At 37.8% G+C, this 27,208-nt stretch overlaps 11 protein-coding genes across 11 annotated transcripts; 6 read left to right on the forward strand and 5 right to left on the reverse strand.

Annotated features, from left to right (window-relative positions):
* Positions 1 to 114: 114 nt before the first annotated feature.
* On the reverse strand, positions 115 to 2,444 carry C9374_006571 (uncharacterized protein; the record flags this gene model as incomplete). Its single annotated transcript, XM_044696446.1, has 2 exons — positions 115 to 1,527; positions 1,641 to 2,444. The coding sequence occupies 2 exons, from the start codon at positions 2,442 to 2,444 to the stop codon at positions 115 to 117; spliced, it is 2,217 nt and encodes a 738-aa protein (XP_044546716.1).
* Positions 2,445 to 2,993: 549 nt separating this feature from the next.
* On the forward strand, positions 2,994 to 6,878 carry C9374_006572 (uncharacterized protein; the record flags this gene model as incomplete). Its single annotated transcript, XM_044696447.1, has 1 exon — positions 2,994 to 6,878. One exon carries the CDS (start codon positions 2,994 to 2,996, stop codon positions 6,876 to 6,878), a length of 3,885 nt encoding a protein of 1,294 aa, XP_044546717.1.
* Positions 6,879 to 7,788: 910 nt separating this feature from the next.
* On the forward strand, positions 7,789 to 8,739 carry C9374_006573 (uncharacterized protein; the record flags this gene model as incomplete). Its single annotated transcript, XM_044696448.1, has 1 exon — positions 7,789 to 8,739. One exon carries the CDS (start codon positions 7,789 to 7,791, stop codon positions 8,737 to 8,739), a length of 951 nt encoding a protein of 316 aa, XP_044546718.1.
* Positions 8,740 to 8,852: 113 nt separating this feature from the next.
* On the forward strand, positions 8,853 to 10,052 carry C9374_006574 (uncharacterized protein; the record flags this gene model as incomplete). Its single annotated transcript, XM_044696449.1, has 1 exon — positions 8,853 to 10,052. The coding sequence occupies one exon, from the start codon at positions 8,853 to 8,855 to the stop codon at positions 10,050 to 10,052; it is 1,200 nt and encodes a 399-aa protein (XP_044546719.1).
* Positions 10,053 to 10,279: 227 nt separating this feature from the next.
* C9374_006575 (uncharacterized protein) lies at positions 10,280 to 13,234 on the reverse strand (the record flags this gene model as incomplete). The annotated part of the gene is made up of 1 exon (XM_044696450.1): positions 10,280 to 13,234. The coding sequence occupies one exon, from the start codon at positions 13,232 to 13,234 to the stop codon at positions 10,280 to 10,282; it is 2,955 nt and encodes a 984-aa protein (XP_044546720.1).
* Positions 13,235 to 13,731: 497 nt separating this feature from the next.
* C9374_006576 (uncharacterized protein) lies at positions 13,732 to 15,269 on the reverse strand (the record flags this gene model as incomplete). The annotated part of the gene is made up of 2 exons (XM_044696451.1): positions 13,732 to 14,594; positions 14,654 to 15,269. The coding sequence occupies 2 exons, from the start codon at positions 15,267 to 15,269 to the stop codon at positions 13,732 to 13,734; spliced, it is 1,479 nt and encodes a 492-aa protein (XP_044546721.1).
* Positions 15,270 to 15,821: 552 nt separating this feature from the next.
* C9374_006577 (uncharacterized protein) lies at positions 15,822 to 17,317 on the forward strand (the record flags this gene model as incomplete). The annotated part of the gene is made up of 6 exons (XM_044696452.1): positions 15,822 to 16,259; positions 16,472 to 16,622; positions 16,695 to 16,918; positions 16,991 to 17,034; positions 17,095 to 17,176; positions 17,240 to 17,317. 6 exons carry the CDS (start codon positions 15,822 to 15,824, stop codon positions 17,315 to 17,317), a joined length of 1,017 nt encoding a protein of 338 aa, XP_044546722.1.
* A 174-nt stretch (positions 17,318 to 17,491) lies between these two features.
* On the reverse strand, positions 17,492 to 18,823 carry C9374_006578 (uncharacterized protein; the record flags this gene model as incomplete). The annotated part of the gene is made up of 1 exon (XM_044696453.1): positions 17,492 to 18,823. The coding sequence occupies one exon, from the start codon at positions 18,821 to 18,823 to the stop codon at positions 17,492 to 17,494; it is 1,332 nt and encodes a 443-aa protein (XP_044546723.1).
* A 309-nt stretch (positions 18,824 to 19,132) lies between these two features.
* Positions 19,133 to 23,671, reverse strand: C9374_006579 (uncharacterized protein; the record flags this gene model as incomplete). The annotated part of the gene is made up of 3 exons (XM_044696454.1): positions 19,133 to 19,840; positions 19,917 to 22,862; positions 22,970 to 23,671. 3 exons carry the CDS (start codon positions 23,669 to 23,671, stop codon positions 19,133 to 19,135), a joined length of 4,356 nt encoding a protein of 1,451 aa, XP_044546724.1.
* Positions 23,672 to 23,950: 279 nt separating this feature from the next.
* C9374_006580 (uncharacterized protein) lies at positions 23,951 to 26,106 on the forward strand (the record flags this gene model as incomplete). The annotated part of the gene is made up of 3 exons (XM_044696456.1): positions 23,951 to 25,534; positions 25,590 to 25,800; positions 25,886 to 26,106. 3 exons carry the CDS (start codon positions 23,951 to 23,953, stop codon positions 26,104 to 26,106), a joined length of 2,016 nt encoding a protein of 671 aa, XP_044546725.1.
* Positions 26,107 to 26,165: 59 nt separating this feature from the next.
* C9374_006581 (uncharacterized protein) lies at positions 26,166 to 26,930 on the forward strand (the record flags this gene model as incomplete). The annotated part of the gene is made up of 1 exon (XM_044696457.1): positions 26,166 to 26,930. The coding sequence occupies one exon, from the start codon at positions 26,166 to 26,168 to the stop codon at positions 26,928 to 26,930; it is 765 nt and encodes a 254-aa protein (XP_044546726.1).
* Between the last annotated feature and the right edge of the window lie 278 nt (positions 26,931 to 27,208).

Here is a 27,208-nt window from a genome sequence, read left to right on the forward strand (position 1 = left end):
TGATTGATAGTAATAATAATAATAACAACAACACACGAAAGTTTTGATGAAAGGAAGAGAGAACACCATGCCAGCTGTATTTTGCATTCCAATAAACATTTCAATCGTTGGATTCTAAATATCACCCAGGTCAAGTTCTCCTCCGTTTTCTAAATCTCCAAGTGCTTCTTCTTCTTCTTCACCTTGATTTGTCACTCTGTACATGTTCTGGTGCATGGTTGGCAAGTGACCACTTGGAGAATATTGATGCAGCGGTGTTGAAAATGATGTCGTTTCTTGAGAGGAGTATTCATATTCCTGTGAACTCACTGAAGAGACATCATCCAAGTAATCTAATTTGGTTTCAAATTGATTCAATTCGTTTCGAATCTGATCAATGGTGGAAATTTCTTGCATTTCACCATTACCAAATGACATGAGACAATTCATGGCTGTCTCTAAGGTAGCGAGAGCATAACCAAATTCTCCCTTAATTGTATATTCTGGAATGAGCTCACTAATCATTTGAAATTTGGCATATAAATCTTGCACATTGGCCTTTGCCACGACATAGATGAAAATTGGTAATAAATCATCGGCTCCTACCACGATGGGTTCTTTGAGAGTGCCATGTTTGGCGTGATAATCATTGACATCTTGTGAGACTTGTCCAATGGATTGACAGATTTTCTCAATTTTCTTGTTCACTGATAGAGTGTGATCTGATTCTTTGAATAATGCAATACTCTTCTCGTAGGGAATTTTTTCATGCTCGAGAAGGAACTTGTCAGACACTCTCAACGCGTGTAGTGTGATGGTATGAGAGCACTTGCTAATTTTCTCATTCATTCGGTTTGTCTCTTCACTGTACACCTTAACAAATAAATACATTAATTTTGAAAAGATTCCATTGCCCCACAATGTCTCCATGATACAATCAATCACAATCTCTTCATATTTGTGTGATGGAAGCTCCCAATATTTTCCAAATAAAACCATGCTTAATTTTTCTACAAATAGTTCAATATCATTGACGCATTTTGAAATTAAATTTCGTGTTTCGTGATCACCACCATTACTTGTATATTGTGCATTATTGTACATGTCTCCGAAATATTCTGAAAACTTGACAATCACTTGACTGAGAGTATGAGAGGGATTGGAGAGAATATTCATGCAATGACTTTTGATGGTATTTTCAGTTGTTGGATCAACGGTTGAGGCATCTTCATCGTCAACTCCACCGAAGCGAACAGCTTCAATTGGCTTCAACAGAGATGGATTCGAGAGGTTATCCAAAAACACTCGATCTTGTTCAATAAGAAGTTGTGACATGTTTTGGTAGTTGAAATTGGTGTCAACAAACTTGGACCATGCATCTTGTTCCTTCCATCTAAAAGTGCGCTTCTTATTTTGAATTCTTTGCAAAAAGTTATTTACATTATTTTGAATTTCCATTTGTCGAGCTCGTTCCTGGCTCATTTTAATCATTTGTTCTTTCATTTGAACAATTTGAGCTTTTTCATATTCCTTTCTCTTCATTTGGAGCTATTTTTCAAGTCATCAGTGACATGATTAAAAGCAACATGTGATTTTTGAGATGATCATTGTTAAAAACAACAAAAATGTGAATATTAGTATGTAAAATAAAATTAACTTACAGTTTTCTTGGAATCCATACTTCCAGTAGTAGTTGAAGGAGCAGAGGAAGAGGTAGATGAAGAGATTTTAGGTTGTGACGACGTGGCATTCAACGGTGATTGTTGGCTTGCTGAATTTGGGATATTAGACGTGGTACTATCTTTGTTGATATTTCGTTGTGGTATAGCACTACTGCTGCTTGATTTCGATGGGAATGCACCTGTCAGTAATTTTGGTTGTGGTGGTGGTGTTGGATTGTTGGGAGTTGTGGCCGACGATTGTGAATTGAATGAGTTTCGTTTCGTCAAATTGGTATTCACCACAGGAGAGGAATTGGTTACATTACCAGCATGACTTGTTACATTGGTTTTTGTTGGAGTGGGTTTTGAACTACTCGAGTGGTTGGTACCTGATGATGTCGTGTTCGTGTTGGATTGTGCCAATGGTGTTGTGTTGTTGCTGTTGTGGTTATGGTTGGCGAATCCAATACATTGACCGCCACTACCATTCGTTGGATTTCCACCCGAATTTGAAGATCCACCACTACTGCTCTGAAATAACGGTGTAGCCAGTGAAGTAATTCTCTCCATACATTGTTCCGAGTATTTCAATAATTGATGTGATTGTTCCGAGAGTGGATGTTGTTGATTGGGAGGGCCTTTTAATAATTCTGCCTGAACAAATTCCGAAACTTGTTGCATGCATTGAAAATAATAGGTTAGGGCAGTCCGATGTTGTTGCTGTTCGTCATGGGTGATTGCCTTCATCAAAGTCTTTTTGATGTCGGAAAATGATGTGACGCCTGAAGATCGTGATGAATGCATTTTTTTGTAATCGAAAGGGTTGACTACCGAGTGGAAAGTACGTTCGAATTTGGCATTGGAATTAAAGGGAAGAGTTTTCAAATAAAGAATAATCTTTAGAGAACAATATAGGTTGTTGTTACGATAGATTCACAGCATGTGATTCTGTAAATTTAGTTTCAAAAGTAGTTGTGTTGAATAGCTTCTGTCGAAATGGCAGGTAATAGATCTGGTACCAATGAAAATTGAGAAATTCTTTTCATCTGTTTTAATTGTATACATACGCAAAGCCCCTTTTTGCACTCGGATAATGACCACAGTTTGACATGACCCAGAAACAATGGTGGTCCATTCATTACGATCAAAGTACTGAGGATCTCAAAATGGTTATGACTCAAATTGCCGCAATTTAACACACTTGTTCCTATCATCATCAACGAACCCAAAACAACAGTAAATCGTAATCGTCGTGAGTGAGAGAGATCTCACTAGCAGATTTTTTGTTTGATGAAACTTAATTTTGTGCGGTTTTTGTTGTAGTAATAACCACCATTCAAGGAACACACAAGAATGGGACAAAACAAATCATCAGGAGCTGTCTCTGATTCCTTTAGTGAGTATTTGGAGAAGGCAAGCCTATCATCCCGAGAACAAGATCTCTATCGTCCCAACACTTCCGATGATGTTTCCTCAACAACCTCATTTGTGGAAGGTGATGAGTCTGATTCATCATCAACGGACGATGAGAGCGAATATTTAAAAGACCAACTCGGAGAGGAAGATGATTCATCAGCATTTACAAATCCTCTCCATTCCACATTGTCTTCTTCCTCGACAATGATGAATTCAACAAGAGTGCCAAACAGTACTCCAGTGTTCAAGTCCAACAATGCCAAAATTACATTTCATATCGATCATGTAACTGTGAGAAGGAAACGGCGGCGATTGCCGACAACAGCATGTTCTCCACAACCACCGAATAATGAAAACTTTCCCTCGTCGCCTTCACCACAGACTTCATCACCAAGAGCACCTCAAAACATTGCATCTCAACCTTCTCCCTCAAAGCAATGGTATATTTGTGAGAAATATTCCGAATTGAAAAAGATGGATGGAAAATTAGGAAATGTTTTTCTTGCCACTCAAGTCGCGTACAAAAAGTCCTATCACAACGGCAATTATTCACAACAGCAACCGTCACTTCAACAACAGCGACCAGTGGCAGATATTTTGACAAGCCCTTTATTACCGAATTCCTTTCAATCCACATCGACTTGTTCATGCAACAATACTGACACTGCAGATGACAAGTCAATGAACTTTTCAAGAAATCATGCAATCTTACACCCACATCACAATAGACCTGTAATTATAAAATTCCTCAAATGCTCACAACAAGAGTGGAATGGAGCTAGCTCTGCAAATTCACAATATCCTCTCGAACGATATTTAAACGAGCTCAAAAACTATTGGTATATGACTTTGAATTCAATTTCACATGGTAGGAGCAATGACAGCTCAGAAGACAAAAAGCGAGACGACTTCTTTTTTAAGATCTATGTAGATCGAAATTTTTACAATTCTCCAGTTCCTGGAAATGGTCATGTTTTCATCATGCTGGTCATGCCCTATTTTGAACATTGTTTGAGCTCAATAATTTCACAGTACAAGCGAATGGACAAGACATTTTCATTGCTAGAAATAATTCAAATTTTCAAGCAAATATTAAGACCAATTTTGCAATTGCATCAACTTGGATACGGTCATCATAACTTAAAACCTGAAAATGTGTTTATAATTCCTCCCTACCATACTCCTCATCATCATTACTATCCATCTACACCTAGAAATAGACCTAACAAATTGAGAAAACAAGGTCTTACGAAAAGCAACCACTCGAATGAATCTTCACCAAGCTCTTTTCAGTCGTCTTCATCAATTCCCACTTACACACCTCTCTCACACATTGGCCAGGAGTATGACATTATTCTTACTGACCCATTTCCTCGAATGAATATTCTCCAACGATCTAATACTTCTCTTATGAACATGAGTGCCATTAGAAAGAGTGTAGCCTCATTCAACGATTTATTGCTTAGTGACTCATTGCATTACAACAATCATCGAAAAAGTATGATGGGCCTTGAACCTCTCTCTCCTCATTCCATTCTCACCCCTTCACCTTCCTCCAATTCCATGTCACCAACCACACAACCTCCTTCCAGTCCTTCAGCCTATAACATCAATAATCCTTCCATCTTCAATTTAACTCTCTCATTGACTTCAACTAAATCCCTCAACGAATTTAAACCCTTTCCAAATAGACATGCTTTTGAGATGAAATCGCTTTCAGAATATTTATCTCCAGAATTTAAAGAATTGCAATCACTCAACAGTGGCAAGAAATACGTGACTATCAAACAATTCTCTGAAAATTTATCGACAGAAAGTGGGTGCGAAGCGGACATGAAGAGCAATTATGAATTACTGTCAACCTCAATCATTGGTGCCACTGACATTTTTGCTCTAGGTATTTTATTTTATCAAATCATGAGCTTGGATCTTACATTGGATTCTCTCGTACATGCCTCTTCAAATCATTCCAAGAGATGTTTCATTAGAGAATCGATCATGATGAACTATAGACAAGACGTGGAGTTTTTGGATTTATACGAAAGACTGATCGATCTGATCACGTATCAAATGCTTGCCGTTCATCCGGAAGAAAGAATTTCTCCAAAAAATTTATTTCTACATTTGGATCAAATAGAGTCGTTCATTAAGAGAAGAGTTATGGTGATTCATTGGGATTTAGATAAAACAACAGCCACCTCTGGCACTGTTGGGAATGCCATGATGACAAACTGCACCAATGTCACTCCCAAAACCCTATTACAAAAATCTACCCTCTCCGCCAATTCTTTGACTTTCAACGCCGAAGAAGCTGAATCCATATTTTACAAATTGATGGTACTTCAGTATGCAGGTGGTGTGAAAAATGCATTACCAGAACTCATGAAGAAGCTTGTTTGCATAAGCTTGTACTCTCCACTGAGAGGTTTTCAATCGCCTTATCAAACGACAGGATCTAGCGATTTTAAAAAGACATCATCCAAAAATGAGTCCATCTCTAACATGATAACACTTACTTCAGTTGGGTCTGAAGATTCTGGTAAATTTTCATTGACCGTTGCTGTTGATGAAATAGACCATGATGATCCATTCTCAATACTCGATCACATTGATTTACAAGGATTTTATCATCCAGAACATGATGTTAAATCTTTGAACCAGTTAGGTTTTTCACCTGAAGTGTTTTCCATGCGGGGAATAGGTTCATGCTTTGGAGCTAGCAAATTTAAAATTGAAAAATTCCTCGAATGTAAGCGCTCTAAGGAGGTTGTGCTTGCTAGTAAGAGGTCACTCAGGAAGAATCCTATTTTTAACAATACTCAACAATATCGAGTGACGTGCATTCCCATTCATTCATGTATGACATTGAATGCCACTCCAAGAACCTTAATTTCCATCGATCCAAAACTTCAAGTTCCATTTTGTGAAGAGTATTCAAGCGATGTGAACAAGTGCATCTCTTCACACGATTCTATTGATTATTATTTTAATGGATACAATATTATTGAGACCATTCTTAATTCATATAACTATTCACAAACCTTATTTCCAGTGATTGAAAAATTCTCCTGGGTTAACATGCATTGTATAGTCGAGCCTGGAAATATTCTTAACTGTACACCGCTTAGCCAATATTTGGCTCTCAAAAAAGAATCCTCCTCTGACATTACGATCGATGATTTAACGCCTTCATACTTGAGTAGCAGCAGCATGTTACTTTCCACGACTCAAGAACATTTGCATTATCTTGACGAAGAGGAATATGTGAAATTACAAATACAATCATTCGTAAAACCTCTTCCGAAAACGCACTCGAGCCCATTCACCACGCTGCAAGTTTGTAATTTTGCACTGCAGCTTACCGAATCCTTAAATTATTTTCATCAATTGGATATTGTTCACTGTAACATTAACACTGAGACTATTTTATTTTGCGAGGAAAAGCTTGTAATCACTGGCTATGATGATTCTCAAGTGAAAGGAACCAAACTCGGTGATCATTCATTCGTTGCACCTGAATACTTTTTTGCTTTACAAAATGGACAAGCTCTTATGATTACTGACAAGCTTGATATTTATCAATTTGGAATTTTATTGATCGAGTTAATTCTTGGCCTCGAATTGGATTCAAGCATTTCCGTGTTGGCCATCACTCAAAACGAAGAGAGATTTGTTAAGGAGTTGGATTTTCAATTCGAGCTTCGAAATATTCCAAAACGAATCAGCTCACTACTCAAGACATGTGTTTGTGCGAATCCTAAAAAACGCATGTCTTCAAAAGAAATGTTGTACGAGTTGAATGAAATTTTAAAAAAGAAGTAATGGTATCTGTATTGTATTCATTGTATTTGTTTTTTACCAGCACATATGAATGGTCCAACCAACTCAAAGAAGAACCAAATACCTTAATGTCATTGATGAGGTTTTTGCTCGTGCCTCCTCAATCATCTGCTTCTTTGTTAACTTGAATCTACCTCCGTATGTACACAATTACAACAATGTGTCCATGAGATTCATGTGACTTGGCAAGAATTTCCAAATTTTGCAAATTTCACGAATCATGACATGACTGTGAATTGTTGGAACGAATCTTCAAACCATGTCACTAAACGTTGAGATATGAGGCCTCAAGAAAAAGATCAACCTTTGGCTCTGTTCTGCCTCTGGTTCGTCAAGTGTATCCTCCTCCAATACAAGACTAGAATGTAGCCATTTCCAAATTGGACATGAAGATTTACAGGAGGATTCATTATTGGAGGCCTCGAGTTACAGTTTTCAAATAACGAACTAAGCTTTGTTTTTTTTCTCTCCATGACGACAAGGCAACGACCTTATCACAAAAACAATCATACCTTTCCCAAGAGATACATTGCTAATCTCAATATATTGAGCATAGATTCACTCGGATTGGAAGGCGAATTTACGAGTGCTCTTTTACTTGTCACGATTCGTTCCTGCATGGTTTACACTTGTACATGTCCCATCCACGTCTAACGAATCATTATGAAAAACAGGCTAACGTTTGACATGACAAAATGCGAAGCCAGTCATCCATCACGAAGTTGAGAGAATGAGACACTGACAATTTTTTTCATTTTCTCTCATAATAAAAAAAGGACGAAAACCTCCCTGCAGAACATTCTCCCACGAAAAGCCTTTCGTTACTGCTCTGTTCCAAGAGTTGTCCAAAATTTGAACCATTGAATATCAACGTATTCCCCAATTCAAGACGATGAAGAAGAATAAGAGACTTTTTCAATTATATGCCAATAATTTGCAAGTAGGACAACAGCCTGCTTCAACGACTTTAACCCTACCAACAACAACTACGAGTCCTCTCTCTTCTACGACATCTTCCTCACCTCTTCAGGGAGCATGTACCTCTCCTATGAATTCAGAATCCAATACGATGAGAACGCCCAATACTTCTTCACCTTCCTCAAGATATTCACCTCCTCTTTCTCCTCAGCAGCCATCTCATAACATGGTACCAAGCCAATTTTCTCTGACTCCTATGAAAACCTCCATTTCAGCCTCCTCTCCAATACAGATTCATAATTCTCCTCTCATGAACTCCAACTATCGAACGATACCAGTAGGGATTAACAACAATCAACATTCAACCACTACAAATATGGCCGTTCCTTTGCATCATTATGTACCAAGCGGATACAGCCAAACAGCAACAACAATGACCACTATTACTCGAGGTTGTTGTCATATACCTGGAGTCATACATGTTTCTCCTTCCTCTCCAAAACAACAACAACAACAACAACAACAACAACAAGGATCCATGACCCCAACAACAACAACACTGATCAATTCCATACCTTGTAAATACGAATCTAACCCCAACAATAGATCTTGTTTTGATCAGATACAGCCCATGTCGACAACAAACAAGATCTCATCCATAATATCCACTCCAACTCTAACCAATCATCATTCACAGAGTGTTGATACTGGTAAAGCCTCACACAATGGTTCAAAAAGCATCATGTTGAGTAAGGCTGAACAAGAAGAAATGCTGTACCGAACGTTATGGTCTCACATGGAGAGTCATACCTCAACATCTCAAAGCCAGACGTCACTATCTAAAATTGTGAAACCCTCAGCAACCACCAATTCTCACTTTAAACCTAAACGAACCAAAATTTCAATTACCGAACTGTTGTGTTAAATTGATCCAGGCACGACCAATCATGTGAATAATAGTAAGATACAAAATAGTAAACACTCGAACACAATTTTGCTTTTAAGCTTCTTAAAATTTGACTAAATTAAGCTCAAAAAATGCGTCCATCACAAAACCATCACGGAAGTAAGAAGATCAAGCGATCAACTTCTTCTCCCTTTTCATCATCATCACCTCCCATGTTTCAAGACGTTTCCGATCATGATGAAGATGGAGATGAAATCATTGATATGACTTCGGAACAAGAAGGATCCAATAATAATAATAATAATAATAACAATAATACAACATCATCAAATCCAATCATTGAGGAAAGTCATTTGGAACCAAAAACGAGAAGGAGAAGTAGTAGTGGAGGAAGCTCTTCTGGTGCTAGACATCGTAGACATCACCATGACGATCATCAGCCAAGTCATGGCGTAGGATTTGAAGAATTGAGCGACGAAGAAGAAGAGGATGAAGATGAAGACGTTGAAGTAATTGACAATTCAGATTATAGCCACAAAGAACCCCATCATTTCCATTCGGAAATTCAAGAGTCAAATCAACAACGACAAGTACAATCTGCACGTCCTTTTCAAATCGAAGAACAATTAGAGCATGAGGAAAGTGAAGGAGAAGATGAGGAAGGCAACCGATACACACGAACCACCAAAACATTTGAATCACCTCAAGGAGGTTTAAAAACCACAACCACTCGTAAAGTGATTGATAAAGAGGGTCGTGTAATTTCCACATCCACCTCAACGACATCCAAGTCCAACAGTGGTAATATTCCAGTTTATGTAAAAAGGCAACAGCAGGTTTCTTCACATCCAGGTGGTGGTGGCGTCACTTCATCAACAGTTTCCTTTTCATCTTCATCCGGTTCAGCACCTCCTTCCATGATTCATCATCAATTTGGCTCTAATGGCAATGCAGGTGGTACCATGATGAACGTATTTGACTCGAATAATATTGCCAATCCATTTGCAAATGATCCATTCTTTTCACGTCCTTTTGGAAGCTCCATGTTTGCAAATGATCCATTCTTTTCAAATCCATTTGGTTCGATTATGGAGCAGCATAGAAACATGATGAGATCATTCCAACAGCAACAACAACAATTCTTTCAGCAACCATTCTTTCAACAACAACAACCTCAATTTTCCAACCAATTTATGAGCTCTCAACAACCAAATCAGCAGCAACAACAATTCTTTAGCCAACAAAATGCAGGACAATTTGTAAATACGTCTAACTTTAATCCTCAGCAACAGCAACAACAACAGACTAGACAGCAACCTTACGGCCAATAATGTACATAATATCGAGCTGCTCTTTCGTGTTGTGTATTATTAATAATTAATAACACTACAGTCTGACTATCATTGATTCATTGCACTTATTTTGTTAAGCATAGACTAAATGTGAAGGATTTATTTATCGACTCACTATTTTCCAATTTGTTACATGGATTTGTAGGGACTCACAAATAACATAATCGTATTATTGTGTATATTTTCCTTAATTTAAGGGTGAACTTTTAAACAACCAGAAAAATCATTAACGTTTGAAACATGAGAATGGCTAGCATTGTAAGTACTGTAGCTTGGAATATTCTGTTATAAAACAGTCTCTTTTCTAATCTGTGAAATTTCCGTTTCTTCGTCACATCTTGATGTCTCTCTTGAGGCGTATCAATTTCATCACTTGTTGGCACGACTGTTGGATGTGAATTCTCGTCTTTTTCGTTACCGCAAGGTACAGTAGGTAAATTTGCCGGTTCAGTTTTTGAAGTGTGTAAAGTAGGAGGCACACCTGATTGCTGGACCTGCTCCTCATCGTGATTCTTCTTGGAAATTGTTGAAGAAGGGGAATTAGTTGGACATGACTTGATTGAATTGTCCTGAGGATGATTCGAAACATACTCCCAACACTTCAAGCTTGGACCTGACGACTCGAGTGTTTGTGTGGCAACGGTTGCTGTGGCAGGACTTGTATTTAACACATTCTCACTCGGTGGTGACTGTGCCTTATTGGTTGTTTCAACAAGAGATGCATCATGATGATGATCACACACCAGGGGACGATTGGCATTCCAACACCATTGCATCAAGAGAGTCCATGAACGAACCTTACTCATGACCAACATGCACAACCAAAACACAAACCATTCAATCCATCCCATCCTAATTTCATTATTTCTCACTCGATGACAATTGAGAATGATTTGTCTCAGTACCACCATACTTTGATGATACAATTCATGATGAATTGACTCATAATCCTGTAAACCTTCATAATTCAATGGTTGATGATGCAAATGTGAATTGGAACGACTCGCTCCACTCATTCCAATGGTGAGAATGTCAAACGATCTCATGCCCAATGCTTGTGCAATTTCTTGTTTTTTCATTTCAATTAGTTGTTGAACTGAAGTGGTGGTAATTGGTTTGTGAAGATCGAGCGCTTGTGTATGTGAATAAGTTTGGTGGTGATGATGATGATGATGATTCGGTGCCATGAAAGATCCATCCAACATATCTGCCTTTGTGGCTACAATCAAGTAAGGAATGCTTCTTTCATCCAAACTTTGTTGAATATGTTTGATCAATTTCAATTCGAGAGATGTACACATGAGAGGAATGGTCAACACAATCAAATGATGATACTCTCGTTGGATCTTGTTATACGATCTTCTATTCTCGAAAAACATATTTGAGAATATGGTTTGAGAGCTCTCATTCTCTTCAAAGCTTCCAACGAAATCATCCTCTCCATATGTTCCCATATATAAGGCTGATAACATTTCAATGTATGTGGAGAGTTGATTTTCGTTTTTCACACCAGGCATATCAGAGAACATGAAAGGGAAAGTTAGAGTGTCATTGCTCTGTTCGGCGTTTGCACTCTTTCTCACACGCAATGGAACTGAATCTTGAACGAGACATCGTGTACGAGTGGTGTGATCTAAATTCTTAAAGATGGGAAGAGAGTAGCATTCACCATCAGAATCTGCAGTCAGTTTGGAATTATTTTCAACAGCATGATTTCCGAGAGGTGCCTTAATCGAGTGTTCATTCTCAAAATTCATGACCGAGAACAATAGAGATTTGAGTTGTGATTTTCCACTTTGGCTACAACCTGCAAGTACAATATTGTATCCTCGTGAGACATGGGTCTGATTCTGATGATCGTATCGTGTTTGATTGGCTTCAAGTCGAGATAATAATTCATTTCGAATTTGTTCTCTCACCTTCTCAATGGACCAGTGTTGTGTGGAGGAAGAGGTGTGACCAGTGGTTGATGTTGGTACATCCATACCTACATGATGAATGGATTTTCCATGAATATGGCCATGATGATGATGGTGTCCATGCAAGTGACCATTCGATTCAAATGGCAAATTCGAGGCTGAGCTCGAAGAAGTAACAGCTGTTGGTCCACCATTCGAAGCATGGCGATGATGATCTAAAAACAATTCCTCAGATATAATTTTAGGAGTTTCACATAAGGGATGTTTCAACAAGTCCTCTCCGACACTTGCTTGATGTGCATCGAGAAGAGTAGATGAATGGCCATGGTGTGACGACAACAGTGGAGAGGTTGTAGGTGACTCGGAACTTGAATTTGAAATCTTTTCAAGCATGGAAAATTCTTCACTACTTTCAGATTCTCCCTCTCCCACCATGGAAGTGAAAGCAATTGTATTTCGAATATTGTTTTCGAATGGTTCTTCACTTAATATGGTATTAAGGGGTTCAAAGCTAGTTTGATCGTGTTCAGCTGGAGCACACAACGATGCGTCAGCAGCTTGTTTGTCCTTCTTTTTAGGGGACGCTTCTCGAGAGGATTCCATTTGTGACAATTCTTGAGTCAAGTCTTGACGATTCGAACCTTGTGCATTTTTGTACAATTGCTTTAGAATAACTTCCTTCATGCACGTCATTCGATAACGATGATCACTATCTTCATCAGGTGTACTTTCAAAACAACGATTAAGCTTGAAATCATCGACGTCGTTCGTGTTGTTATGAAGATGATTGTTGTGTGGTCCGGTGACAGACTGGTCATGTTCATTGAATGAATCCTCATCCATTCTCGAGAAAACACGTCGACGACGCCTACGACGAATATTATTCAATGTGGTTGCACCAGTAAAGTTGTGATCGTCATCATTAAGATCGTCGTTTTCCACACTATTGACCATGACATAACCGTCCGCCGTCGTTGACAATTCACTCGAATCATTATTTGAAGAATGAAACACGTCCGAAGAAGGAGTTTCTAGTTGTTGTGAAACGAGTAGAGGAGAATTTTCCAAATCTTCATCACTGCTACTCAAGTCATTCCTGGAAGTATGAAGGATATTATGAGTGAAAACAGAGAATGGAAGGTTCAGAGTCATGGGCGATGAGGATTCCTCAAGGTGTGAATTCTGTTCTTGGTGATTGTTCTTGTGCGCTGCAGAAGCAGAGGGAAGAACACGAGACCTCATTGCTGCCGGAAACACTTGTTTTTTTGGATAATCTGATTTTGTTTTAGTGTTGACAAGAAGGTTTTGGTCCAAAGAACAACGATATCTTTACACAAGTGGGTTCTTGATGATGATCAATTGAATTGTTTTTAATATTCACAGAGTAGATGCTCGTTTGCTGATTATAGCTCTCCACATGGACCTCCACAGAATGGAATTTGACAAGAATCTGAAAATGGAATTTTACTAAAAGAACCTTAATCCTTTCGTTGTAACAACTTTGCTGAAACACAATTTCGGAGCTTCTAAACTCCCGAGACGAGGGCGAGAAATACGAAGGCGAAATGAGAAATTTTTGGCAAATTTTGTCTGTTCTTTTCCAAAGCTTTCTTTGCTCTTCCATCAAATTTCAAAGAATCATCAAAAAAAATGCTTCGTCTTGTTGTATTTGTGAAATTCTTTCAAATTCTTTCAAATTTGTTCGGATTCTGTTAAATTCTTTTAAATTCCATCGGATTTTATGGGCAAGACATTTCAAAGTCTTTATTACTATATCTCGTCCAATTTAAGTTGCAAAAAGCACCAACAACTACCCATCGCATATGAGCAATGCGTAATACTTCAGTTTTGCTTTGGGTTTTGATTCTAATTCGTTCTTTGCAAGATTTGAATATCTTGATTTCCCTGAACTTATTTTCTACTCTAATACGAACACTAGAGAAAATTTTGCGCAAGGATGGGTCGTCTGGAGGAGTAATTACACGAGGAAGCCCTTTAAAACCACTGTCGCCAAAAATGAATTCTGATGCATCCATTTCACTCAACCAATGAGAAGAGGTTTTGTTGAACAATTCATTATCATTAACTCTTCCTGGAAAACAAGGCGAAAGATATCCAATATGGCCAGAAGGAGTCATTGCCATCAGGATTGTGATGCTGTGTTGGTTTTTTTTTGCAGAATAGAATTCAAAATCCAAAATTGCGGAATCACAACAAAATGCAGGCTGTTCTGATCCGTCTATTATTATGGTAATCAAATGCTTAAAATATTCTTCACTATTATCCATTCTGAATTGCAAGGTTTGCATACATATATAACGTTTTAGCTCGATATACAACCAATCAAGAACTCTAATTCTTATAGTGGTTATTGCTCGTTTTTCAATTTGAAAAATGCAACTTAAAAATTGGTCCGTACAATATTGCCGCAAATGTGTAAGTGTTATCATAATTTCATCTTCCACTGGAATTTCTATTGGTCTTCCTAACGCATTGAGTCGTGTTTGCTTTCTCAATTGGATTAATTCATGAAAACCTTTTTCACATATTCCAGTAATTTTATGAATTACATTGCAATCAATGACATACTGAGTGAAATTACCTTCGAAAACATGAGGAGAATTTGAAATATTAGAAAAATTTATTTTTTGATCAACTTACTTGGAGTGGTATGAGTTTCAATTACATCATGCTCACATTCATCATCCGTTTCACTTTCATCAATAATTTGATCTTTGGTTCGTTTTTTGGATGATCTGTTAGTTACGGATGAATTGGGGTTAGTTTTTTTCTTTTTACCTGATTTATGGGAGCAATAATGGCGAACCAAGTATTTGATTAAGTGAGAACCTTTACAGAAAAAAATATTAGACTCGGTTTGACCTTTTTTTTCCTTAATGTAAAGGGTTCCCTTACAAACAGCGCCACACATTGAAGAAGAGTCAACATTTTTACAACCACTACACATAACGTCTTCAATAGCATTCTCTTCATCAGATTCTCCATCAAGAATTGACTGCTTTGAATCATTGGTTGAAATGACCTCATCATTGATTTTGTCAATCATTTCAGCCAATCTTTTATTCTCAGTGTTGTCCAGAGCATGAGATTTCTTGCATAGTATTAGTGTTCGATATTTTCCGACGTAAATTTTGGGGAATCCTTTGGCAGCCGTACGGATGGTGCAACAAATACATTCTTTACCGCTAAGTTTATCAGGATGAAGCTTTGGAGAGACATCTTCGCTGAAAGTCCCTAAGGATTGTGTTTGAGACATTGATCCCAATGTCGCTGGAGCCGTTACAGACCTTCTTTTATGGGGAGTGGTTGAATTTTGTATTTTGTGGAGAAAATCACCATCATGTGTCTTTATTCCTTTACATATCAAACATGTGCACAGTGGAATCTCTTCATTGGCAACACATGACTGATGATAGCATTTGGGAATGTGACGATTGAACGTTAATGCATCAATGTTGGTGTTGCAAATAGGACAATTTTTCTCCATGGTGTGCTGCTGTTTTTTTATCTGTTTTTGACTGAGGATTCCGTTTGCTTCTTCACGTTTTATGAATTTCCGTTCAAATTTTCGGAATTTTGCAAAACTGATTGGAAATACCGAGAAAGAGGCTGAAGCATTCGGAAAGCATGGTAAAGTTATGAATTGTCTAAAATTTTCTGGTGTTTTTGCAATTTCCTTCGTATTTCTTTCCCATACCCCCGAGCCTCAAAAACTCCTAATTCACTTTCCAAACAAAAAAAAATAGCGACCATCTCTTTCTCTCATTCCGAAGCCAACAACAAAAAGAAGAACATCAACAACCACACGATGAAAACACACTACCTAAAAACCACTCCCTTCTTCTTCCTCCTGCTCGTCCTCCTTCTAATAACCGCCACTAATAGATGTAGCTCTCTATCACTCTCGGAGGATCCTCTGGTTCATGATGAAGCCTTCATTCAACTCATTAACAAGTACGCAAAAACATGGCAAGCAGGTAAAAGTAAATTCTTTGAGGGTAAACGTTTGAGTCATGCTAGAAGACTCATTGGTGTTGGTTTACCAACTCCCGAGCAACGAGAACGTCTTTCCAAAAAGGATTTGATGGAATCTTCTTCTTCTTTGGAAAAGTATTTGGTCAAGATGGATGCTTTACCTGATGCTTATAATGCTGCTAATGATTCTAATTATGCCATGTGCCAACAATTGCATAGAATTAGAAATCAAGAACAATGTGGTTCTTGTTGGGCATTCTCAATTTCTGAGGTAAGTCATTGGAAAAGTTGAATTGGTGATTGAGCGCTGTTTCATTATTGGGTGACATGACCAAATGAATTATTGGAACGCAATTGTGAATTTGTAATGGTTTTTTTGAATTGTTTATGGACCTATTTCATTACGTTGATGGTTTATCCATGGCTAATGAAAAATTGGAATGAAATTTGACTGAAACTGTTTTTGAAATTTGTGTGGAAAAGATGGTTGCTGATCGTTTTTGTATTGGAACGGGAGGTAAAATTAATACCATCATGTCACCACAATGGATGGTGAGCTGTGATACTGCTGACAATGGATGCAATGGTGGAGAATTCCCATCTGCTTTCCAATTTGTTGAAACCACTGGTTTGGGTAAGTGTCATTAATTTCCAAATGAAGTCATTTGACAAAATGACAAACCATTTAAATGACCACAACACTCAGTTTCTGATGGATGCGTTCCATATCAGTCTGGAAATGGATTTGTTCCACCATGTCCAAATAGTTGCGTCAATGGCGAAGATATTAATACGAGATATAGAACAAAGAATTCTCGAAATTTTGATGTCAGTGATATGAAATCAGTTCAAGCTAGCATACTTGCTAAAGGACCAGTGATCTCAGGATTTAAGGTTTATCGTGATTTTTATAACTATCGATCTGGAGTGGTAAGTGTTGACCAACCATGATGTTATTAAATTCACACCATTGACAATTTTATGGAATTTCTCACAACACAGTACAAACACGTTGCAGGAGGTCTTGTTGGTGGTCATGCAATCAAGTAAGTATAGTTGGATTGGAATGGAAACATATTTTTCAAATTGAATTGCAAACATGATAGGGTTGTGGGTTGGGGTGTTACTCAATCGAATTTACCATATTGGATTGTTGCCAACAGTTGGTCTGAAGAATGGGGAATGAATGTAAGTAGTAACAATTTTCACTTAATCAAAATGATGGATCACAATATATTCAAAAAATTTTAGGGATACTTTTGGATTTTGAGAGGAACCAACGAATGCTCAATTGAAGAAAACATGTGGGAGACTCAAATCAATGTTTGAGAGCTTGTTTCTAACTTGTTTCAATTCATCCACACCCAATAAATAATTTAGGTAGAATTTTGACACACGAGTTTTTGCATTTCATCGATGGAAATGTTTCTAAGGTATACTGAGAGGCAAATGTTATTTAAAGCTTCATTGTATCTAAACATGGTTTATTTGAATCAGTGAGAATTATAATTTTGTTTTTTTTGTTGAATAATCAGAGCCTTCAGAGGTCAAGTCAGCATTTTCATCAGTACCACACTCCTTTCGTTTCAATGATCCTGGTTGTGGCTTGGTCTTTTTCTTATCCATTTCTCGCTTGGTTTTACTTCGTGACCAAAGGTTATCTGAGCGATACAAAATTTGTCCACTCAACGCATCGACAATCACCATAAAGATGATTTTCTTTGGAGCTGTTTCTCCCTTTTTCTTTCGCTCCACTATTGAGGGATCTTTGAGAATGATCTTTTCCTTTCGCTTTCCTCTTTTTGAAGTGTTGTCTCTCTTAATTGGCACTCGGATTTGGTTCATGGATTGAGTTGAATTGGTCACGTTGGTAGACATCATTTCTGAAAATTCCACAACTGTCACATCTTCCAAATCGGAAATATTTGTGGCAAAACCACTTTCCTTATCATTTCCAAGGTAGGCCCTTAATTGAATTTGAGTGTTTGAAAGGAATTGAGAGTGCAACTTTGGTAAATGAATTGTAATTTCATCATTGACAAACACACTATGAGTGGAGCCTCTTGGTTTGTGTGTAGTATTGCGAGTGAAACCAGGCTTGCATGTCATTTCCAATTGATCAGGAGCTACTTGAGTGAACCAATGACGAAATTCTTCATTTGAGCTCATTAACGACTCTGCCGAATAATTATATGACAAGATTTTGCTCATTTTAGGCTCTCCTTCTATCCAAGATTGTGGCTGTGTTGATACTGGAGAGGAGGCAGTGCTTGTGACAGAGTCTAAGGATGCTGCTCTGGTGGGTATCATCAAATTGGTGAGCATGGTTGGAGCAAACACGAAATAACTATTAGATGGATCAATAATGGAGGCATCATTGAGTAACATGCTGAAATCAATATTGTCCACAGCAGGTGTTTGAGTTGGAATTGAAGGAATGACAAATTGTGGCATTGTGTTCCAACATGGTTGTGTGGTGGTGGTAGTTGTCACAACTGTGGAAGTGCTGCTTGTGGTCAATGTATTGGTCAATGACATGTCATTGTTAGTGGCAGCAGGACATGCACTCGGAAACATGAGGTCAGGATCTACTTTCATATGAGAGGTCTTTGGTGTTGTAGGTGGGGTGGTTCGACGAAGAGTGTTGGTAGAAGTTGATGATGCTGTCTCGGTGCTTTGATTGAAAGCAGTGAAGAAGGACTCAATATCATCAAGAAGGAATGGTGATGGCTCTGAGGTATTGAGGGTGTTGTTGGCAGAGAGATCTTGATTCATGAAGGCCGAGGATGGAGAGGAATCCATGTTGAGGAAATCCCACATTTCGTTTTGAGACATTTTTCAATGATATTTCGAGTGTTCTTCTACTAGTTGTTGGAATTGTAATCAAGCTAGCTGGTTGGTTTGAGATAGCTTGTACTGATGTTCACATAAACGTTGTGTTGTTTTTTTCATATTGTTTCAATGCAAATACCAATTTTAAATCATGATTCAGAGTTCAAGGGTGCTGTTCCGCTGGGAAAGTTCAAGCGAGCTAAAAATAGTTCCTAAATTGGCTTTTGAAAACTTTCAAGTTCCCAGAGAAGCAAAATGACAAACAACAAGGAACTTGCTGAAGGGCGAGTTGATATTTCAGAACATGCCAAGCTAATCTTGTTGTTGATGCATGACAAAACATTTGGCGTCTTTGCACATCTTTACAATATATTCGGTCGTATTAGGATTGGATAGGTTCGGATTGAAAATGATTTCACCAATAACAAACAATTCTGTGGTGAAGATTGAAAGGAAGGGAAGTGTCATGTTCCTTTGCGACAGCTGTTCATATTGAGAGTGTTGTGTTGATGAATGACCAATATTGTCGTTCCCATGTTTTGGAGTATTGGATGGTAAGAATGACATTTTCATCATTTCAATGTTATCATGGTCCTCGAGATCACACAGAATTCTTTCAAATTGAGCTCGCATCTTAAATTTTAACTCGTTCTTGAGTGGAGACGATGTACCAAGTAAAATCTTGATCAATGAAAGCCATTCGGTCACGCATGATATTTCAACAGAGTTCAAGAGTTGTTGTAGGAATTTTTCATTACCAAGAAACGGGCCTAGCATTGAAAAGAATTGTTGAGGTGTTGGACTCATCATGTACAAATAGTTCAAGTATATAATAAAGGAAGGATTGTACTTGCAATTGCTTCCCTCGGCAGTAGCAATGCTGAGCTGATCACCAATGACAGATCTCACGATAAACTCGTTCCACATGACCTGTGAGAGAACTGATTTCGATTTTGGTCTAGAACACTCGAGCATGTACAGTGTTGACACCGAGTTGAGTGCAACGGTTTCTTCATTTTGCTGATTTGTATTGTTCATAACACAATTTCATTTCGAATAGGTCAGTTTTGAGAGTCCATTACGAGATACAACTTACATTAACAATGTTGTTGAGTAAGGAGTAAACGAGAGAATACTTCCAAACTTGACACTTTTCTTCGTATTCCAACTTGGAGCAAATGGTACAAAGCGCTGTTGAGGCCATTAATCGAATGAGTGGCGAGTGATGATTGAGGCCATGTATTTCTATTAATCGTACATGTAGCAAAATTTTCACGTTCACATTACTAGCGCTCTTCATTGTCATGAAAATACAAGTCTGCAGTTGGAGGATAAAAGCCAAAATCTTTGTGTCGTGCATGGTCTTTCTCTCCGTTAGCGTTTGTGTTTGGGAGGTGTCTCCACAGAGATCCAAACGTTGAATAATATTCTCAACACACACAACAACTTTGGAAAGATTATTGGTAATGTGAAATGAGATGCTGTTGCTAGAATTCGAGTTCCGTTCTCTGGCAAAGAGAAACAATAAAAAGCTGATCATATTTCCCACAGGAATGCTACATGGCCATAAATCATCTTCACGCAACGATACAGCTTGAAACAGTTTAAGCTCCATCTGAAATAGGGAGATTAATTGAGTATTAAGAGCTGTCGAAAATGGAACATTAAGATCAGCTCTTGTCAACAGTGTTGGTAAGAGTATGGAAATTTTCTCACATAGTCTACATATTTCTGTCGTTTCAGATTCTTTCTTCAAGGAAATGTAACAATTGCAAAGAATTGGTTCTACGATGTGCTGTAATAAAATTGTAATCTCTCTCTCGCTGATATGCAACTCTTTGGTGAAGTATTCGTGAAACAAGCATAGATATTGCATGGAATGGTTTTGATGGTTGAACTGCTTGTCTGAGGAAACCATTTGAATTAGAGCCTGAAAAACGTCCAGACCTGCTTCCCGCAGCAATGAAATACCACTAATAGACCTTGCATTTCCAGCCAATATCACGTTCGAAATGAATGCCAGTGTAACACCTGGCAAGGCCATTTCGTGATGTCTAGCAAGCCACCGTACAATACAAGCAGCATTTGTGACTTCAACTTTTGGTAAATTGGAAGAGGCTACTTGTAGATACCATGACACTATCAGTTGTGCATGAGCCGAAGAGCTTCTCATATCATATTCAGTACATAGATAGGCAAACAGCTCACAATATTTTAACTTGCATAGAAGAGAAATGCCTTGACAGGATGGCGCATTCTCAGCAAAGATTGTGAGCAATGAATGAGCTTGCTTATGCTCAATAGGTTGTTCTCCATTGAAAAAACTGGCGTGCATAAGCACTATAATACATTCCAATATGACCAAAAAGTGGTCGTTGGAGCTCTGCGTCCTACTTCTACAAGTCATGATATTTCTCAAATATTCAAAGTCCAAACCAATGTCCTGAACAAATGACTCGAGTTCTATCGAATTTCTTTCACATAAGCGTAGAGTGTATAATATTTGAAGAGCAAGTACTTTAAAGTTTTGTACTAACTGCATGTCAGATGAAGAACATTGGAAAAGTAATGAGAGAACCTTCTTCTCCATTAATTGCTTTGCCAGTGCGGTGTTGTTGCTGTGTTGTGTTTGGAGTCTCGAAATGATGTAACGAATGCATGCGGAAAACACAGAGCTCATGGTGCTTTGCAGTGACATGAACATGGTCACACTAAAACAATTCAATAAAATACTTTCCATCTTGTCAGAAAATGCTTGTAAGCTCACATTTTCATATCCAATCAAGCACATCGAAAGGAATTGCAACAAAAATTCCTCATGGGTTGTGTCAAATTCGGCTTTTGACATTAAAATCTTGAAAATTTCAAGCATTTTGCTGAAAAAGGGGTTGATATCAATTTGATCACTTTTCTGTTGAGGAAAGTCGACAAGGAAATATTTCAAGTATTCATTCAATGTTTTCATGAGACTGATGGTCGTCTCTTGTGAAATGATGTGAGGTATGACTTGTTGTTGTTCGTTTTTCAGTACCGACAACATGGAGGTGGCACAGAATGTACATTGAGAAATAATCTTGGTAAAAAGTTGAGAGCTACAACTCTGTTCCAATTCCTGATGCATCACAAAAGATTCTGAAGAGAGGAAACATCTCTTTGTAATTTTTAGTATCGAGTGCATGATGCACAGTGAGTGTTCATCCATATCATTCGTAAAAGTACATGACGGTGAGAAATAAATTGTAAAGGTATCAATTCCTAATAAAATAATCTTTTGAATAAAGGCTTTGGAAATCCATGATTCATCCAATTCCAAACTTTGATACTCCACAAAGCAACACAATATCGAGAGTAAAGTTTCACTCAATAACGAAGATTGGCTTTTACGCAAGCATTCAAAAATAAAATCACAAATATCCGAGTTCATAAAGCTTGTTGTGAAATGGTTCAATGACGCTTGTGGGTTTTCATTTGTCGTACTACCTATATTGCATAATAGCAAAATAATTTTCGCTGTAAGCAATTGAATATCAATATTGGGAGAGAGTATGACTGAAATTAGAGAGTCAATCAAAGTATCCGTTCGATCAGACAATACTGAGACTAGTGGATATTTTTCATTCAAAGCATGAGGAAAAGAGCATTTTTCAATGAGGCCATACAGAACTGCAAGAGCATTCATATGCATGTCTTCAGAGTCATGTTTAAGCAAGCAATTCAAGAGGGAAGTTACAAATTCCACAGACTCAAATGAGCCAAGCGAGAGCTTTTGCATGTCAAGTTGTAAATATTTGGTCATGATAAAAAGTGAAGTCGTTTTCTTTTCTAGAGTAGTTTGAGTTAGTGAGGAGGTATCCATATTACCATCCGTGAAATAGTTGATACAAAGTGCAAGCATTACGTTCAAGCATTCCATAAATTTTTCGACTGTCATGACTTTTTGAATTGTCTCTTGATGTACACCATGTAGAGCAGTAAATAGTCCACAAACAAAATGAAGCCAGCTTGATTCGAGAACATGGTCCGATTTGTGTTGAAACGTTAACTGTGAATCCATATTTGTCAATGCCACGTATGTTAACCAAGTATGAGCAATAGCATGAATAAGTTATAGTCATATAATATGACTCAAAGAACTAGATAAATACTCACCATTTGTGTGATTTGTGGCAAATTATTCAATACAAAATCATGGCTGGAATGTTGAAAGAACAGGTCAATGACCTCGCTCAACAACTCTTGATCCACGTTCTTGTGTTGCGCTGGTTCTGGATCTCCTTTGTTGAACCCTGATTGCAAAGTCCAAACTGGTGTTGTGTCCATGAGGGTTCCACTGTTACTATTATTAATGTTACTATCCAACATTCTTAATATCCATGACAATAATACGGAGGACATACTGGCGATATTATTGAGCCATACCTCAGAGCCATTCGAATTTTCCTGAGAGTAGCCTTTGTAAGGCTGACTTGTGCCAAATGATTTTGAATTCGTGGTCATCATTACGGAAGATGATCGTGTGGTTGGCTGCTGAGGCAACTTTTCCAATGCAAGCCTAACTATTTGCAATGCTTTGACTCGTCGGAGCGAGAGTTGGGTTTCATCAAATATAAACTTCAATGCACATTCCAAACAAAGGGTACAAGTCTTTGGAGGATATTGATGATGATGGTTGAATGAGCTGCCGTGTTGAGTCCAAGAAGAACTAGTTCTCATAAAAGGCATGTGGGAAGTTGTTATTGATTCCGATGATGATCCCATGGAAAGGAATACTCCTTCTGGGTGATGACCACATGAATATTGTTCAGAACTACCAATGGGAATAGAAGCCAACTTGGTGTTTCTAAAATACATTTGTGCTGCTAACGGATCTAAAGGCTTATGACGTCGTTAGGGTTTTGTTTTTTGTGGAACAACACTGACACCACCAAAGCAAGGCTTGCTGATGATCATCTTCAAACAACTGTTCAAAGAAAGACTATTTTTTGAAACAAAATGATGCACTTGAACAAGCAAGAGAATGGTGCAAAACCATGTTCGTGAAGCGTGGCTGTACTTTCCTAATGCTACTTTTGGGAGATGATCGAGATGATAATTTCATTTACAAGTAGCATCATGAAACATTAAAGAAAAATGTTACATCCCTCGAAAAGCGATGATTCCTTTCTACAACAACAACACAAATCAAGAACCAACAATCATCATCATTTAGAAATACAAAGCAGTAGCAGCAGTAATAATATAATTCGTTCCAAGAACAATAGTCATGATTTGGCTCGCACTACAGAATTGTATGACATGATTAATATTTCATCGGGTGATGAAGACTTTGAGAGTAATGGTTCTTTGAGGGAGAATAATGAGGATCATGAGAATGGATCAAATGGTCGCTCAAGCTCTTCTTCCAGTTCCACTCTCTCTGATTTGGCTTGTACATCCTCAATCCCTTATACCATCGAGAATGAGGAACGTGCTACAGCAAACACAAACAACAAAACATCAAACGTTTCTTCTGGGCATACATCATCGTTAGCTGCCACACCGAGACGAGAGGCACCTACTGAACGATTTAAGGATCACTTCTCCCTCCATCAAGGATCGTTATTGAGCTCTCCTAAAGCAAATCAATTGTTGACATCGTCACCACGAAACACTAGTGCTACACCAAGAATTGCCCTCTCTTCATCACTCGGTACTTCTCCAAGAGGCTCCTTCAGAAACACAGCAAGTGTCTCAACCTCTTTTACTGAAATGTCACCAAGGTTAAGTTCTTTGCCAGCCATCTCAAACACAGAAATTCCAATCACGTCAACAGAACAGCACGTTAACCCAATCACTACACACAGCTCATATAAGGGAAATTTATTGTTTGATGCTTCTTTTGAATGCGGAAATTTGGAACGAATCGTTCGAGTGGATGAAAACGAGTATGATTTATACATTCGAGGTGACACCAATGCACCAAACAAAAAGATGTGGTTTTATTTCAAAGTTTCCAACGTTTATAGGAATCAAAAAGTCCTCTTTACCATTACAAACCTTAGTAAGAACAAATCATTATATAGGCAAGGAATGACGCCACTTGTATCAAGCACGAGCCGACCCAAGTGGCAACGAATACCAGAGAAGCAAGTGTATTATTATAGAAAACCTCCAAAGTATGAAAGAATGGCAACTACAGGTACTCACTTTCTGTCATGGGTATTTGTATTTGACAACGATGAAGATGAATATTTCTTTGCCTATTCTTACCCTTACTCATATACAGATTTACAAAAATTTCTCTCATTTATTGAATATCAGGGATTTAATTATTTTCAAAGAGAGGTGCTATGCAGAACAGTTCAAAACCGACGGTGTGACATACTCACCATTACAAGCCCAGAAAATTTAATCTCTGATCCTTCACGAAGGAAACGAGTGGTCATGGTGACGGCGAGAATACATCCTGGAGAGACGCCAGCAAGTTATGTATGCCATGGTTTTATTAGTTTCATTGTTTCCAACCACCCAATAGCACAGTTATTGCGCGATCATTTAATATTCAAGATTGTACCCATGTTAAATCCCGACGGTGTTGCAATTGGAAATTATAGAACATGCAGCATGGGTTGGGATTTGAATAGACACTGGCTGAATCCTCAAGAGTGGTCACAACCAACCATTTTTCACCTAAGAAAATACTTGTTGAAATTGAAAAATGATCCTCAATATCAAGTAAGTAGAAATTTAATGGCATTATATTCGTAGTTAATGGAAGAGCCTGATCAAGATTGACTTTTTTATGGATCTACATTCGCATTCTGGAGCTAATAATGGATTTATGTATGTCAATTATAATAATGGACCTACATTTAAAAACGCTACAACATTTGGCACTTTTAGTGACATGGAACAATTAAGGTATCCCAAGTTACTAGATCTTCGTGCAAAAGAATTTTCAATGAGCGATACGAAACGATGTAAGGATCCTTCAAAATTAGGTATGTTTTTTTCGACTCTTGCTGTATTCAACCCCTTATTAATTGATGAACATGTTTTCATTATGTTCAACAATTTTGAAAACAGGAACATCACGAAGAGTATTAGGTGAAGTATTGAGGGTTGCTAAATATTGTTACACTCTAGAAGTGTCATTCTTTAGCTTCAAGACCTCAAGTTTGGAAACCAAACTCACTCCCTTCACCACTGAAAATTATCAAAGCTTGGGCAAGAATATGTGTTTGGCATTGTCAGATTTTTATGGTCTCTCAACAACAAGAAGCTCATCTCCATTTTCCAGTGATTGAGTAAGAAGTTTTGATTTCTGATGGTGTGATCTTTGATTTTTGTGAAAAACAAGTAAAAAATGAATCGAATGAAAATTTCATCATCATTATGCCTCTCATCACACCGATGGGGAATGTGTTTCAAACAGAACCGTTTTATAACCCAACACGATCGGAATGTTATGAATCATAATTATTTCAAATGTGTTCAATACTATTCAACGGTGAATCATGGTCATTCATCGGCATCGTCAGACTTTTCCAGTTCCTCATCATCATCACATAATGAAAATATGGATTTGAAAAAACAATCTCGTGCTCACTTTCAACTCATGCATAAATTAGGACAACTTTCTTCGCGAGCCATTACGAATCAAAAATTGTCAAAATTTGAAGAAGCACTCGAAGATTACAAGAAAATAATTGAACTACAACCCGATTCTGTATTTGCCTTGTTACAAATTGGTCATTTGCTTGCTTTTGATTTGAAACGAAAACAAGAGGCCATACCATATTTTGAACAAGTGCTTCAACTCACAACAGCACCTCCTCCAAATAATACTGAATTGCAACCTCATGAAATGGATGAAATTCGAATGTTAGCCATCGAGTTTCAACCAAAAGCAAATTATTTTCTAGCAAAGGTCTATTTGGAAATGGTCAATGAAAATTCTTCCATGATGGAGGGTCAAGAACGAACTCAAATTTTGGAAAAGGCAAAAGTGGCCATTGATAATGCTATAAAATTGTTGCATGACGTGAGAGAGGATTTAGAAATTCCTATTGAAGTATTACAACCTTTTGAACAATTACAAGAACAAGTACGTCATGAATTGGGAGTGTGAAACGATAATGTGTAAGGACACAATTGCAAGAGGTGTCTGAAATAGGATGTGTTTGAATGTGGAAAGCTCAAACTAAAGTAGACTAGATTCTCCAAAATAAAGTCCAGGTTCGCCGGCCCTCATAACAACATACAGATCGGTTTATTGAATTCATGATACCAATACAGATCGGTTTATTGAATTCATGATACCAATACAAGTGGCAAGCTATCGATCAGAATGAACCATGGAGAAGATTTGACATATTTCTTGTGAAGGTGTTGGAGAATTACACCACC

The sequence above is a fragment of the Naegleria lovaniensis genome (genome assembly GCF_003324165.1).
Source record: "Naegleria lovaniensis strain ATCC 30569 chromosome Unknown tig028, whole genome shotgun sequence".
Classification (NCBI taxonomy): Eukaryota; Heterolobosea; class Eutetramitea; order Acrasida; family Naegleriidae; genus Naegleria; species Naegleria lovaniensis.